The sequence below is a fragment of the Pristiophorus japonicus genome, chromosome 6, assembly GCF_044704955.1.
Source record: "Pristiophorus japonicus isolate sPriJap1 chromosome 6, sPriJap1.hap1, whole genome shotgun sequence".
NCBI classification, from domain to species: Eukaryota; Metazoa; Chordata; class Chondrichthyes; family Pristiophoridae; genus Pristiophorus; species Pristiophorus japonicus.
Window position 1 is genome coordinate 69,705,150 of NC_091982.1, and position 14,660 is coordinate 69,719,809.

Below are 14,660 nucleotides of genomic sequence, written 5' to 3' on the forward strand. Positions count from 1 at the left end.
ACAATGAGCCACCATACCCTGCGCTCACCCACTGCAGGAAACTCTCCCGACCCCTACAGGAAAACACTGCACCAGTCTGAGCAGTGACTGACCCACTCTCTCTCAGAGCCCCCTAAATCCAAGAGCGAACGGTGGGCTGGTCCCACACTGCTCACAGCTCCAGTGATCGCGGCTCGGGGTGCTCACTACACACACAGCGTGTCGCAAACACCCTGAACCACAGACTGTGCTCAGAGTCACAGAGATTAGTCAATCCACACACCGCGGGCCACCCACCTATCTCCAACAGCCACGATCCAGGGACTTTAATAGCCTTTGATTAGAACAAATGATCTTAATACGCATTTTAATTCTTTAAATTATTTCATTCTAAATATACATTATTTAAACATACCATCTAAATCAGCCATTCCTTCTTCAGCCAGCAGCAACACTGCTTGGGTCCAACCCCAGAGAGCAGTTTATTGAGTCTTCATGTGTTCGCTCAGCAGTTTAACCAGCTCACCCACATACATTGCACCGTCACAACATAGCGCAGGCAGCTGGGAGACTCGCTTTGTTATTGATTCATCTGATCGGAATCAATAGATCAGGCCCAATGGATCCACCTGGAGACTGTGGTTAATCTCGGTGTGCGAGAGCCCAGCATTACCCTACAGTCCCAGCGTTGCCCCACAGTCCCAGCGTTGCCCCACAGTCCCAGCGTTGCCCCACAGTCCCAGCGTTGCCCCACAGTCCCAGCGTTGCCCCACAGTCCCAGCATTACCCCACAGTCCCAGCGTTGCCCCACAGTCCCAGCGTTGCCCCACAGTCCCAGCGTTGCCCCACAGTCCCCCCCACAGTCCCTGCATTGCCCCACAGTCCCAGCGTTACCCCACAGTCCCAGCATTACCCCACAGTCCCAGCATTACCCCACAGTCCCTGCATTGCCCCACAGTCCCAGCGTTACCCCACAGTCCCAGCATTACCCCACAGTCCCAGCATTACCCCACAGTCCCAGCATTACCCCACAGTCCCTGCATTGCCCCACAGTCCCAGCATTACCCCACAGTCCCAGCATTACCCCACAGTCCCTGCATTGCCCCACAGTCCCAGCGTTACCCCACAGTCCCAGCATTACCCCACAGTCCCAGCATTGCCCCACAGTCCCTGCATTGCCCCACAGTCCCAGCGTTGCCCCACAGTCCCAGCATTACCCCACAGTCCCTGCATTGCCCCAAAGTCCCAGCGTTGCCCCACAGTCCCAGCGTTACCCCACAGTCCCTGCATTGCCCCACAGTCCCAGCGTTGCCCCACAGTCCCAGCATTACCCCACAGTCCCAGCGTTACCCCACAGTCCCAGCATTGCCCCACAGTCCCAGCATTACCCCACAGTCCCAGCGTTAACCCACAGTCCCTGCATTGCCCCACAGTCCCAGCGTTGCCCCACAGTCCCAGCGTTGCCCCACAGTCCCAGCATTACCCCACAGTCCCTGCATTACCCCACAGTCCCAGCGTTACCCCACAGTCCCAGCATTACCCCACAGTCCCAGCGTTACCCCACAGTCCCAGCGTTGCCCCACAGTCCCAGCGTTAACCCACAGTCCCTGCATTGCCCCACAGTCCCAGCGTTACCCCACAGTCCCAGCATTACCCCACAGTCCCAGCGTTACCCCACAGTCCCAGCGTTACCCCACAGTCCCAGCATTACCCCACAGTCCCAGCGTTGCCCCACAGTCCCAGCATTGCCCCACAGTCCCAGCGTTACCCCACAGTCCCAGCGTTACCCCACAGTCCCAGCGTTACCCCACAGTCCCAGCGTTGCCCCACAGTCCCAGCATTGCCCCACAGTCCCAGCATTACCCCAAAGTCCCAGCGTTACCCCACAGTCCCAGCATTGCCCCACAGTCCCAGCATTGCCCCACAGTCCCAGCGTTGCCCCACAGTCCCAGCATTACCCCACAGTCCCAGCATTACCCCACAGTCCCAGCATTACCCCACAGTCCCAGCATTGCCCCACAGTCCCAGCATTGCCCCACAGTCCCAGCATTACCCCACAGTCCCAGCGTTGCGCCACAGTCCCAGCATTACCCCACAGTCCCAGCATTGCCCCACAGTCCCAGCATTACCCCACAGTCCCAGCATTACCCCACAGTCCCAGCATTACCCCACAGTCCCAGCGTTGCCCCACAGTGCCAGCGTTACCCCACAGTCCCAGCGTTACCCCACAGTCCCAGCGTTGCCCCACAGTCCCAGCATTACCCCACAGTCCCAGCATTACCCCACAGTCCCAGCATTACCCCACAGTCCCAGCGTTGCCCCACAGTCCCAGCGTTACCCCACAGTCCCAGCGTTGCCCCACAGTCCCAGCATTGCCCCACAGTCCCAGCATTACCCCAAAGTCCCAGCGTTACCCCACAGTCCCAGCATTGCCCCACAGTCCCAGCATTGCCCCACAGTCCCAGCATTACCCCACAGTCCCAGCATTGCCCCACAGTCCCAGCGTTGCGCCACAGTCCCAGCATTACCCCACAGTCCCAGCATTGCCCCACAGTCCCAGCATTACCCCACAGTCCCAGCGTTGCCCCACAGTCCCAGCGTTGCCCCACAGTCCCAGCATTACCCCACAGTCCCAGCATTGCCCCACAGTCCCAGCATTACCCCACAGTCCCAGCATTACCCCACAGTCCCAGCGTTGCCCCACAGTCCCAGCATTGCCCCACAGTCCCAGCATTACCCCACAGTCCCAGCATTACCCCACAGTCCCAGCGTTACCCCACAGTTCCTGCATTACCCCACAGTCCCAGCGTTACCCCACAGTGCCGGCATTACCCCACAGTCCCAGCATTGCCCCACAGTCTCCCAGCGTTACCCCACAGTCCCAGCGTTGCCCCACAGTTCCTGCATTACCCCACAGTCCCAGCATTACCCCACAGTGCCGGCATTACCCCACAGTGCCAGCATTACCCCACAGTGCCAGCATTACCCCACAGTCCCAGCGTTACCCCACGACCAAACCATTCCCGGCTCTGACTGATACATATCTCATCATTTCATTTCAGACAGGCCTCGGCATCAATGGGCATCTGAGGGAAAGGTCACAATAAGTGAGGAAAGGTGACTCCATTCTGCACCTCGCTCTCCAACCCCCCGCCCTCCTCACCCTCCCGCCCCTCACCCACCAGAGGCAGAAACCATCCACTCCTCAGCACTGAAATCCACAGAAACAGCCACAGGCAGCGAGTCTGTGCCTTGACCCGGGGGAGGTGTAAATGGAGCTAAAGGCGGACCAAATGTGGAGCAGGTCCAGACTTGGATCCCGACACACACAGGGCAGAATGGGGCACATTAAAGCAGATGTGAGTGGAGCTGGTTCAGGCCAGGGACACAGGCCACAAACTGCAGCGTGTTCAGTCAGCAGCAAGCAGCTGGCCTGCCCCAGCCCTGGCTAAGGTCAGAAGTTGGAGGGAGGGCAGATTGTTTAAACACGGGGAAAGGGGTGGCAGTGGCTGGCTCTCCCTGCTTTAAATACAATCCACTTAGATCTGAAATATGTAACTGTCTGGTCTTTGCTCCATCCGAGAGGAACATTCAATCTGTCAAACGCCATGGCCTACAGAATATGAAATAGCGCCTGTCCAACTCTGCAATATTGAGGGGTGGGCGGGCACTGAGCGGAGGCCGGGTGCAGGGAGAGCTAGGACCAGCCAACGAGCCTCGGCTTACAGCGGCTGAGGCCGGCGATTCTCCGCCACCTCCAGGGTCAGGGCCGCTTGGGGATTGCCCACAGGGAGGGCGAGCCTCAGGCCCCTGGCCACCGGCTCCTGCTCCCCATCCTCGCCATCCTCCAGGCTGTGGATGAGGTTCCTGCGATCGAACGCGGTGCTGGAGGACTCGGTGGTGCTGCTAACGGTGGAGTCCCCATAGGTCAGGCTGACATCGCCATCGTTCAGAATCAGATCCGAGTCATCGTCCTTCAGCTGCTCCTGGTTCTGAGAACACAAAGACTTGCATTTAAATAACGCCTTTCACCATCACCGGATGTCGCAAAGCAATTTACAGCCAATTAAGTCCTTTTGGAGTGTAGTCACTGTTGTAATGCAGGCAACGGCAGCCAATATGCGCACAGCAAGCTCCCACACACAGCAATGTGATAATGACCCAGATAATCTGTTTCAGTGATGTGGATAGCGGGATGAATATTGACCAAGGCACCTCCCCTGCTATTCTTCGAAATAGTGCCATGGCATCTTTTACATCCACTTGAGAAAGCAGACAGGGCCTCGGTTGAACGTCTCATCCAAAAGACGGCCCCTCTGACAATGCAGCGCTCCCTCAGTACTGCCCATCCGACAGTGCGGTGCACCCTCAGTACTGCCCCTCCGAAAGTGCGTCGCTCCCTCAGTACCGCCCCTCCAACAGTGCATCGCTGCCTCAGTACCACCCCTCGAACAGTGCGGCACTCCCGCAGTACTGCCCCTCCGACAGTGCGGCACTCCCGCAGTACTGCCCCTCCGACAGTGCGGCACTCCCGCAGTACTGCCCTTCCGACAGTGCGGCACTCCCGCAGTACTGCCCCTCCGACAGTGCCGCACTCCCGCAGTACTGCCCCTCCGACAGTGCGGCACTCCCGCAGTACTGCCCCTCTGACAGTGCGGCGCTCACTCAGCACTGCCCCGCCAACAGTGCGGCACTCCTTCAGTACCGCCCCTCCGACAGTGCGGCGCTCCTTCAGTACTGCCCCTCCGACAGTGCGGTGCTCCCTTAGCACTGCCCCTCCGACAGTGCGGCGCTCACTCAGCACTGCCCCTCCGACACTGCAGCGCTCCCTCACTACTGCCCCACCGACCCGACACTGCAGCGCTCCCTCACTACTGCCCCACCGACAGTGCTGCGCTCCCTCAGTACCGCCCCTCCGACAGTGAGGCGCTCCCTCAGTACTGCCCCTCCGACAGTGTGGCACTCCCTCAGTACCGCCCCTCCGACAGTGCGGCGCTCCCTCAGTACCGCCTCTTCGACAGTGCGGCGCTCCCTCAGCATTGCCCCTCCGACAGTGCAGCACTCCCTCAGTACCGCGGCGCTCCCTCAGTACCGCCCCTCCGACATTCCGGTGCTCCCTCCGCACTGCCCCTCCATCAGTGCAACGCTCCCTCAGTACTGCCCCTCCAACAGTGCGCCGCTCCCTCAGTACCGCCCCTCCGACATTGCGGCGCTCCCAGTACGGCACTCCCTCAGTACCGCGGCGCTCCCTCAGTACCGCCCCTCCGACTGTGCAGCTCTCCCTCAGTACGGCCCCCCGACACTGCGGCGCTCCCTCAGCACTGCCCCTCCGACAGTGCGCCGCTCCCTCAGTACCGCCCCTCCGACAGTGAGGCGCTCCCTCAGTACTGCCCCTCCGACAGTGTGGCACTCCCTCAGTACCGCCCCTCCAACAGTGAGACGCTCCCTCAGTACCGCGGGTCTCCCTCAGTACCTCCCCGTCCTCAGTACTGCGGCGCTCCCTCAGTACCGCCCCTCCGACATTCTGGTGCTCCCTCCGCACTGCCCCTCCAGTAGTGCAGTGCTCCCTCAGTACTGCCCCTCCAACAGTGCAGCACTCCCTCACTACTGCCCCTCCGACAGTTCAGCGCTCCCTCAGTACTGCCCCTCCGACAGTGCGCCGCTCCCTCAGTAGCGCCCCTCCGACAGTGCGGCACTCCCTCAGTACTGCCCCTCCGACAGTGCGCCGCTCCCTCAGTACTATCTCTCTGACAGTGCGGCACTACTCAGTACTGCCCCTCCAACAGTGCTGCACTCCCTCAGAACTGCATTTCCTCAGTACTGCCCCTCCGACAGTGCAGCACTCCCTCAGTACTGCCTCCGACAGTGCGGCGCTCCCTCAATACTGCCCCTCCGACAGTGCGGTGTTCCCTCAGCAGTGCCCCTCCGGCAGTGCAACGCTCCCTCAGTACCGCCCCTCCGACAGTGCTGCACTCCCTCAGAACTGCATTCCCTCAGTATGCCCCTGACAGTGCGGCGCTCCCTCAGTACTGCCCCTCCAACAGTGCTGCACTCCCTCAGAACTGCATTCCCTCAGTACCGCCCCTCCGACAGTGCTGCACTCCCTCAGAACTGCATTCCCTCAATACTGCTCCGCCGACAGTGTGGCGCTACCTCAGTACCGCTCCTCCGACAGTGCGGCACTCCCTCAGTACCGCCCCTCCGACACGGCAGCACTCCCTCAGTACTGCCCCTCAGACTGTGCGGCGCTCCCTCAGGACCGCCCATCCGACAGTGTGGCACTCACTCAAGACCGCCCCTCTGACAGTGCGCCGCTCCCTCAGTACTGCCCCTCCCATAGTGCGGCGCTCCCTCAGCACTGCCCCTCCGACACTGCAGCGCTCCCTCGCGACTGCCCCTCCGACAGTGCGGCGCTCCCTCAGTACCGCCCCTCCGACAGTGAGGCGCTCCCTCAGTACTGCCCCTCCGACAGTGTGGCATTCCCTCAGTACCGCCCCTCCGACAGTGAGGCGCTCCCTCAGCATTGCCCCTCCGACAGTGTGGCACTCCCTCAGTACCGCGGGTCTCCCTCAGTACCTCCCCATCCTCAGTACTGCGGCGTTCTCTCAGTATCGCCCCTCCGACATTCCGGTGCTCCCTCCGCACTGCCCCTCCATTAGTGCAGCGCTCCCTCAGTACTGCCCCTCCAACAGTGCAGCACTCCCTCACTACTGCCCATCCGACAGTTCAGCGCTCCCTCAGTACTGCCCCTCCGACAGTGCGCCGCTCCCTCAGTACCGCCCCTCCGACAGTGCGGCACTCCCTCAGTACTGCCCCTCCGACAGTGCGCCGCTCCCTCAGTACCGCCCCTCCGACATTGCTGCGCTCCCAGTACGGCAATCCCTCAGTACCGCGGCGCTCCCTCAGTACCGCCCTACCGACAGTGCAGCTCTCCCTCAGTACGGCCCCTCCGACAGTGCGCCACTCCCTCAGTACCGTCCCTCCGACACTGCGGCGCTCCCTCAGCACTGCCCCTCCGACAGTGCGGCGCTCCCTCAGTACTGCCCCTGCAACAGTGCAGCGCTCCCTCAGTACTGCCCGTCAGACCATGCAGCACTCCCTCAGTAGTGCTCCTCCGACAGTGCGGAACTCAGACAGTACTGCCCCTCCGACAGTGCGGCGCTCCCTCAGGACTGCCCCTCCGATCCTGCGGCGCTCCCCCAGTACTGACCCTACAACAGTGCGGCGCTCCCTCAGTACTGCCCCTACAACAGTGCAAAGCTCCCTCAGTACAGCCCCTCCGACAGTGCGGAGCTCCCTCAGTAGTGCCCCTCAGACAGTGCGGCGCGCCCCCAGTACTGCCCCTCTGACAGTGCGGTGCTCCCTCAGTACTGCCCCTCCAACAGTGCAAAGCTCCCTCAGTACTGCCCCTCCGACAGTGCGGCGCTGCATCAGTACTGCTCTTCCGACAGTGCGTCGCTCCCTCAGTACTATCCCTCTGACAGTGCGGCACTACTCAGTACTGCCCCTCCGACAGTGCTGCACTCCCTCAGAACTGCCCCCGACAGTGCGGCACTCCCTCAATACTGCCCCTCCGACAGTGCGGTGTTCCCTCAGTACCGCCCCTCCGACAGTGCGGCACTCCCTCAGTACCGCCCCTCCGACCCTGCGGCACTCCCTCAGTCCTGCACCTCAGACTGTGCGGCGCTCCCTCAGCACTGCCCCTCCGACAGTGTGGCACTACCTCAGGACCGCCCCTCCGACAGTGCGGCACTCCCTTAGTACCACCCCTCTGACAGTGCGGCGCTCCCTCAGCACTGCCCCTCCGACACTGCTGCGCTCCCTCAGTACCGCCCCCCGACACTGCGGCGCTCCATCAGCACTGCTCCTCCGACAGTGCGGCGCTCCCTCAGTACCGCCCCTCCGACAGTGAGGCGCTCCCTCAGTACTGCCCCTCCGACAGTGTGGCACTCCCTCAGTACCGCCCCTCCGACAGTGAGGCGCTTCCTCAGTACCGCCTCTTCGACAGTGCGGCGTTCCCTCAGTACCGCGGGTCTCCTTCAGTACCTCCCCATCCTCAGTACTGCGGCGTTCCCTCAGTACCGCCCCTCCGACATTCCGGTGCTCCCTCCGCACTGCCCCTCCATTAGTGCAGCGCTCCCTCAGTACTGCCCCTCCAACAGTGCAGCGCTCCCTCACTACTGCCCCTCTGACAGTTCAGCGCTCCCTCAGTACTGCCCCTCCGACAATGCGCCGCTCCCTCAGTACCGCCCCTCCGACAGTGCGGCACTCCCTCAGTACTGCCCCTCCAACAGCGCGCCGCTCCCTCAGTACCGCCCCTCCGACATTGCTGCGCTCCCAGTACGGCAATCCCTCAGTACCGCAGCGCTCTCTCAGTACCGCCCCTCCGACATTGCTGCGCTCCCAGTACGGCAATCCCTCAGTACCGCGGCGCTCTCTCAGTACCGCCCCACCGACAGTACGGCCCCTCCGACAGTGCGGCGCTCCCAGTACGGCAATCCCTCAGTACCGCGGCGCTCCCTCAGTACCGCCCCTCCGACATTGCTGCGCTCCCAGTATGGCAATCCCTCAGTACCGCGGCGCTCCCTCAATACCGCCCCACCGACAGTGCGGCGCTCCATCAGTACTGCCCCTCCATCAGTGCGGCGCTCCCTCAGTACTGCCCCTGCAACAGTGCAGCGCTCCCTCACTACTGCCCCTCCGACAGTTCAGCGCTGCCTCAGTACTGCCCCTCCGACAGTGCGCCGCTCCCTCAGAACCGCCCCTCCGACAGTGCGGAGCTCCCTCAGCACCACCCCTCCGACCCTGCGGCACTCCCTCAGTACTGCTCCTCTGACAATGCGGCACTCCGTCAGTACTGCCCCTCCGACAGTGCGGCGCTCCCTCATTACTGCTCCTCCAACAGTGCGGTGCTCCCTCAGTACTGCCCGTCAGACCGTGCAGCACTCCCTCAGTACTGACCCTACAACAGTGCGGCGCTCCCTCAGTACTGCCCCTCCGACAGTGCAGCACTCCCTCAGTACTGCCCCCGACAGTGCGGCGCTCCCTCAATACTGCCCCTCCGACAGTGCGGTGTTCCCTCAGCAGTGCCCCTCCGGCAGTGCAACGCTCCCTCAGTACCGCCCCTCCGACAGTGCTGCAGTCCCTCAGAACTGCATTCCCTCAGTATGTCCCTGACAGTGCGGCGCTCCCTCAGTACCGCCCCTCCGACAGTGCTGCAGTCCCTCAGAACTGCATTCCCTCAGTATGCCCCTGACAGTGCGGCACTCCCTCAGTACCGCCCCTCCGACACTGCGGCACTCCCCTCAGTACTGCCCCTCAGACTGTGCGGCGATCCCTCAGTACTGCCCCTCCGACAGTGTGGCGCTCCCTCAGTACCGCCCCTCCAACAGTGAGGCGCTCCCTCACTACCGCCTATTCGACAGTGCGGCGCTCCCTCAGCATTGCACCTCCAACAGTGCGGCACTCCCTCAGTACCGCGGGTCTCCCTCAGTACCTCCCCATCCTCAGTACTGCAGCGCTCCCTCAGTACCGCCCCTCCGACATTCCGGTGCTCCCTCCGCACTGTCCCTCCATTAGTGCAGCGCTCCCTCAGTACTGCCCCTCCAACAGTGCAGCGCTCCCTCACTACTGCCCCTCCGACAGTTCAGCGCTCCCTCAGTACTGCCCCTCCGACAGTGCGCCGCTCCCTCAGTACCGCCCCTCCGACAGTGCGGTGTTCCCTCAGCAGTGCCCCTCCGGCAGTGCAACGCTCCCTCAGTACCGCCCCTCCGACAGTGTTGCACTCCCTCAGAACTGCATTCCCTCAGTACGCCCCTGACAGTGCGGCGCTCCCTCAGTACTGCCCCTCCGACAGTGCTGCACTCCCTCAGAACTGCATTCCCTCAGTACGCCCCTAACAGTGCGGCGCTCCCTCAGTACCGCCCCTCCGACACTGCAGCACTCCCTCAGTACTGCCCCTCAGACTGTGCGGCACTACCTCAGGACCGCCCCTCCGACAGTGTGGCACTCACTCAGGACCGCCCCTCTGACAGTGCGGCGCTCCCTCAGCACTGCCCCTCCGATAGTGCGGCGCTCCCTCAGCACTGCCCCTCCGACACTGCAGCGCTCCCTCACGACTGCCCCTCCGACAGTGCTGCGTTCCCTCAGTACCGCCTCCCGACACTGCGGCGCTTCCTCAGCACTGCTCCTCCGACAGTGCGGCGCTCCCTCAGTACCGCCCCTCCGACAGTGAGGCGCTCCCTCAGTACTGCCCCTCCGACAGTGTGGCACTCCCTCAGTAACGCCCCTCCGACAGTGCGGCGCTCCCTCAGCATTGCCCCTCCGACAGTGCGGCACTTCCTCAGTACCGCGGGTCTCCCTCAGTACCTCCCCATCCTCAGTACTGCGGCGTTCCCTGAGTACCGCCCCTCCGACATTCCGGTGCTCCCTCCGCACTGCCCCTCCGACAGTTCAGCGCTCCCTCAGTACTGCCCCTCCGACAGTGCGCCGCTCCCTCAGTACCGCCCCTCCAACAGTGCGGCACTCCCTCAGTACTGCTCCTCCGACAGTGCGCCGCTCCCTCAGTACCGCCCCTCCGACATTGCTGCGCTCCCAGTACAGCAAACCCTCAGTACCGCGGCGCTCCCTCAGTACCGCCCCACCGACAGTGCAGCTCTCCCTCAGTACGGCCCCTCCGACAGTGCGGCGCTCCTTCAGTGCTGCCCCTTCGACAGTGCGCAACTCCCTCAGTACCGTCCCTCCGACACTGCGCGCTCCCTCAGCACTGCCCCTCCGACAGTGCAGCGCTCCCTCAGTACTGCCCCTGCAACAGTGCAGCGCTCCCTCAGTCCTGCCCGTCAGACCATGCAGCACACCCTCAGTATTGCCCCTCCGACAGTGCGGCGCTCCCTCAGTACTGCCCCTCCGACAGTGTGGAGCTCCCTCAGTAGTGCTCCTCCGACAGTGCGGAACTCAGATAGTATTGCCCCTCCGACAGTGCGGCGCTCCCTCAGGACTGCCCCTCCGACCCTTCGGCGCTCCCCCAGTACTGACCCGACAACAGTGCGGTGCTCCCTCAGTACTGCCCCTACAACAGTGCAAAGCTCCCTCAGTATTGCCCCTCCGACAGTGCGGCGCTCCCTTAGGACTGCCCCTCGGATAGTGCTGCGCGCCCCCAGTACTGCCCCTCTGACAGTGCGGCGCTCCCTCAGTACTGCCCCTCCGACAGTGCAAAGCTCCCTCAGTACTGCCCCTCTGACAGTGCGGCACTACTCAGTACTGCCCCTCCGACAGTGCTGCACTCCCTCAGAACTGCATTTCCTCAGTACTGCCCCTCCGACAGTGCAGCACTCCCTCAGTACTGCCCCCGACGTGCGGCGCTCCCTCAATACTGCCCCTCTGACAGTGCGGTGTTCCCTCAGCAGTGCCCCTCCGGCAGTGCAACGCTCCCTCAGTACCGCCCCTCCGACAGTGCTGTACTCCCTCAGAACTGCATTCCCTCAGTATGCCCCTGACAGTGCGGCGCTCCCTCAGTACTGCCCCTCCAACAGTGCTGCACTCCTTCAGAACTGCATTCCCTCAGTACCGCCCCTCCGACAGTGCGGCACTCCCTCAGTACCGCCCCTCCGACACTGCAGCACTCCCTCAGTCCTGCCCCTCAGACTGTGCGGCGCTCCCTCAGCACTGCCCCTCCGACAGTGTGGCACTACCTCAGGACCGCCCCTCCGACAGTGCGGCACTCCCTTAGTACCGCCCCCCGACACTGCGGCGCTCCATCAGCACTGCTCCTCCGACAGTGCGGCACTCCCTTAGTACCGTCCCTCTGACAGTGTGGCGCTCCATCAGCACTGCTCCTCCGACAGTGCGGCGCTCCCTCAGTACCGCTCCTCCGACAGTGAGGCCACTCCCTCAGTACTGCCCCTCCGACAGTGTGGCATTCCCTCAGTACTGCCCCTCCGACAGTGAGGCGCTTCCTCAGTACCGCCTCTTCGACAGTGCGGCGTTCCCTCAGCATTGCCCCTCCGACAGTGCGGCACTCCCTCAGTACCGCGGGTCTCCCTCAGTACATCCCCATCCTCAGTACTGCGGCGTTCCCTCAGTACCGCCCCTCCGACATTCCGGTGCTCCCTCCGCACTGCCCCTCCATTAGTGCAGCGCTCCCTCACTACTGCCCCTCCGACAGTTCGGCGCTCCCTCAGTACTGCCCCTCCGACAGTGCGCCGCTCCCTCAGTACCGCCCCTCCGACAGTGCGCCGCTCCCTCAGTACTGCCCCTCCGACAGTGCGCCGCTCCCTCAGTACCGCCCCTCCGACAGTGCGCCGCTCCCTCAGTACCGCCCCTCCGCCAGTGCGGCACTCCCTCAGTACTGCCCCTCCGACAGTGCGCCGCTCCCTCAGTACCGCCCCTCCGACAGTGCGCCGCTCCCTCAGTACCGCCCCTCCGCCAGTGCGGCACTCCCTCAGTACTGCCCCTCCGACAGTTGCGCCGCTCCCTCAGTACCGCCCCTCCGACATTGCTGCGCTCCCATTACGGCAATCCCTCAGTACCGCGGCGCTCCATCAGTACCGCCCCACCGACAGTGCAGCTCTCCCTCAGTACGGCCCCTCCGACAGTGCGGCACTCCCTCAGTGCTGCCCCTTCGACAGTGCGCCACTCCCTCAGTACCGTCCCTCCGACACTGCGGCGCTCCCTCAGTACCGCCCCTCCGACAGTGCGGCACTCCCTCAGTACCGCCCCTCCGACCATGCAGCGCTCCCTCAGAACTGCCCCTCCGACAGTGCGCCGCTCCCTCAGAACTGCCCCTCCGACCGTGCAGCGCTCCCTCAGCACTGTCCCTCCGACAGTGCGGCGCTCCCTCAGTACCGCGGCGCTCCCTCAGTACCGCCCCTCCGACAGTGCGGCACTCCCTCAGTACCGCCCCTCCGACAGTGCGGCGCTCCCTCAGTACTGCCCCTCCAACAGTGCGGCGCTCGCTCAATACCGCCCCTCCAACAGTCTGGCGTGCCCTCACCACTACCCCTCCGACAGTGCGGCGCTCCCTCACCATTGCCCCTCCGACATTGCGGCGCTTCCTCAGTACTCCCCCTCCGACGGTGCGGCGCTCCCTCAGAATTGCCCCTCCGACCGTGCGGCGCTCCCTCCGCACTGCCCCACCGACAGTGCAGCTCTCCCTCAGTACGGCCCCTCCGACAGTGCGGCACTCCCTCAGTGCTGCCCCTTCGACAGTGCGCCACTCCCTCAGTACCGTCCCTCCGACACTGCGGCGCTCCCTCAGTACCGCCCCTCCGACAGTGCGGCACTCCCTCAGTACCGCCCCTCCGACCATGCAGAGATCCCTCAGAACTGCCCCTCCGACAGTGCGCCGCTCCCTCAGAACTGCCCCTCCGACCGTGCAGCGCTCCCTCAGCACTGTCCCTCCGACAGTGCGGCGCTCCCTCAGTACCGCGGCGCTCCCTCAGTACCGCCCCTCCGACAGTGCGGCACTCCCTCAGTACCGCCCCTCCGACAGTGCGGCGCTCCCTCAGTACTGCCCCTCCAACAGTGCGGCGCTCGCTCAATACCGCCCCTCCAACAGTCTGGCATGCCCTCACCACTACCCCTCCGACAGTGCGGCGCTCCCTCACCATTGCCCCTCCGACATTGCGGCGCTTCCTCAGTACTCCCCCTCCGACGGTGCGGCGCTCCCTCAGAATTGCCCCTCCGACCGTGCGGCGCTCCCTCCGCACTGCCCCTCCGACAGTGCGGTGCTCCCTCCGTACGGCCCCTCCGACAGTGCGACGCTCCCTCAGTACCGCCCCTCCGACAGTGCGTCGCTCCCTCAGTACCGCCCCTCCGACAGTGCGACGCTCCCTCAGTACCGCCCCTCCGACAGTCGGCGCTCCCTCAGTTCCGCCCCTCCGACACTGCGGCATTCACTCAGTACCGCCCCTCCGACAGTGCGGCGCTCCCTCACTACTGCCCCTCCGACAGTGCGCCGCTCCCTCAGAACTGCCCCTCCGACCGTGCAGCGCTCCCTCAGAACTGCCCCTCCGACAGTGCGCCGCTCCCTCAGAACTGCCCCTCCGACCGTGCAGCGCTCCCTCAGCACTGTCCCTCCGACAGTGCGCCGTTCTCTCAGAACTGCCCCTCCGACCGTGCAGCGCTCCCTCAGCACTGTCCCTCCGACAGTGCGGCGCTCCCTCACTACTGCCCATCCGACAGTGCAGCGCTCCCTCACTACTGCCCCTCCAACAGTGTGGCGCTCCCTCAGCACCGCCACTCCGACAGTGCGGTGCTCCCTCAATATCGCCCCTCAGACAGTGCGGCTCTCCCTCACTACTGCCCCTCCGACAGTGACTCGCTCCCTCAGCAACGCCCCTCCATCAGTGCGCCGCTCCCGCAGTACTGCCCCTCCGACAGTACAGCACTCCCTCACTACTGCCCCTCCGACAGTGCTGCGCTCCCTCATAACGCCCCTCCGACAGTCCGGCGCTCCCTCAGTACCGCTCCTCCGACAGTGCAGCGCTCCGTCAGTACTGCCCCTCAGACAGTGATGCGCTCCCTCACCACTGCCCCTCCGACAGTGCGGCGTTTCCTCAGTACTGCCCCTCTGACAGTGCGGCGCTCCCTCAGAACTGCCCCTCCGACAGTGCGGCGCTCCCTCAGCACTGCCCCTCCGACAATGCGCCGCTCCCTCAGCACTGCCCCTCCAACAGTGCAGC

At 63.9% G+C, this 14,660-nt stretch overlaps 1 protein-coding gene across 1 annotated transcript in view; it reads right to left on the minus strand.

Moving 5' to 3' along the window:
• Positions 1-3,164: 3,164 nt before the first annotated feature.
• The window catches only part of slc9a6a (solute carrier family 9 member A6a), a 142,365-nt gene continuing 130,869 nt past the window's right edge, over positions 3,165-14,660 (minus strand). The window contains exon 16 of the mRNA XM_070882067.1: positions 3,165-3,971. Coding sequence (XP_070738168.1) covers positions 3,702-3,971 — 270 coding nt within the window. The 3' untranslated portion in view covers positions 3,165-3,701. The remainder of the gene's footprint in view (positions 3,972-14,660) is intronic.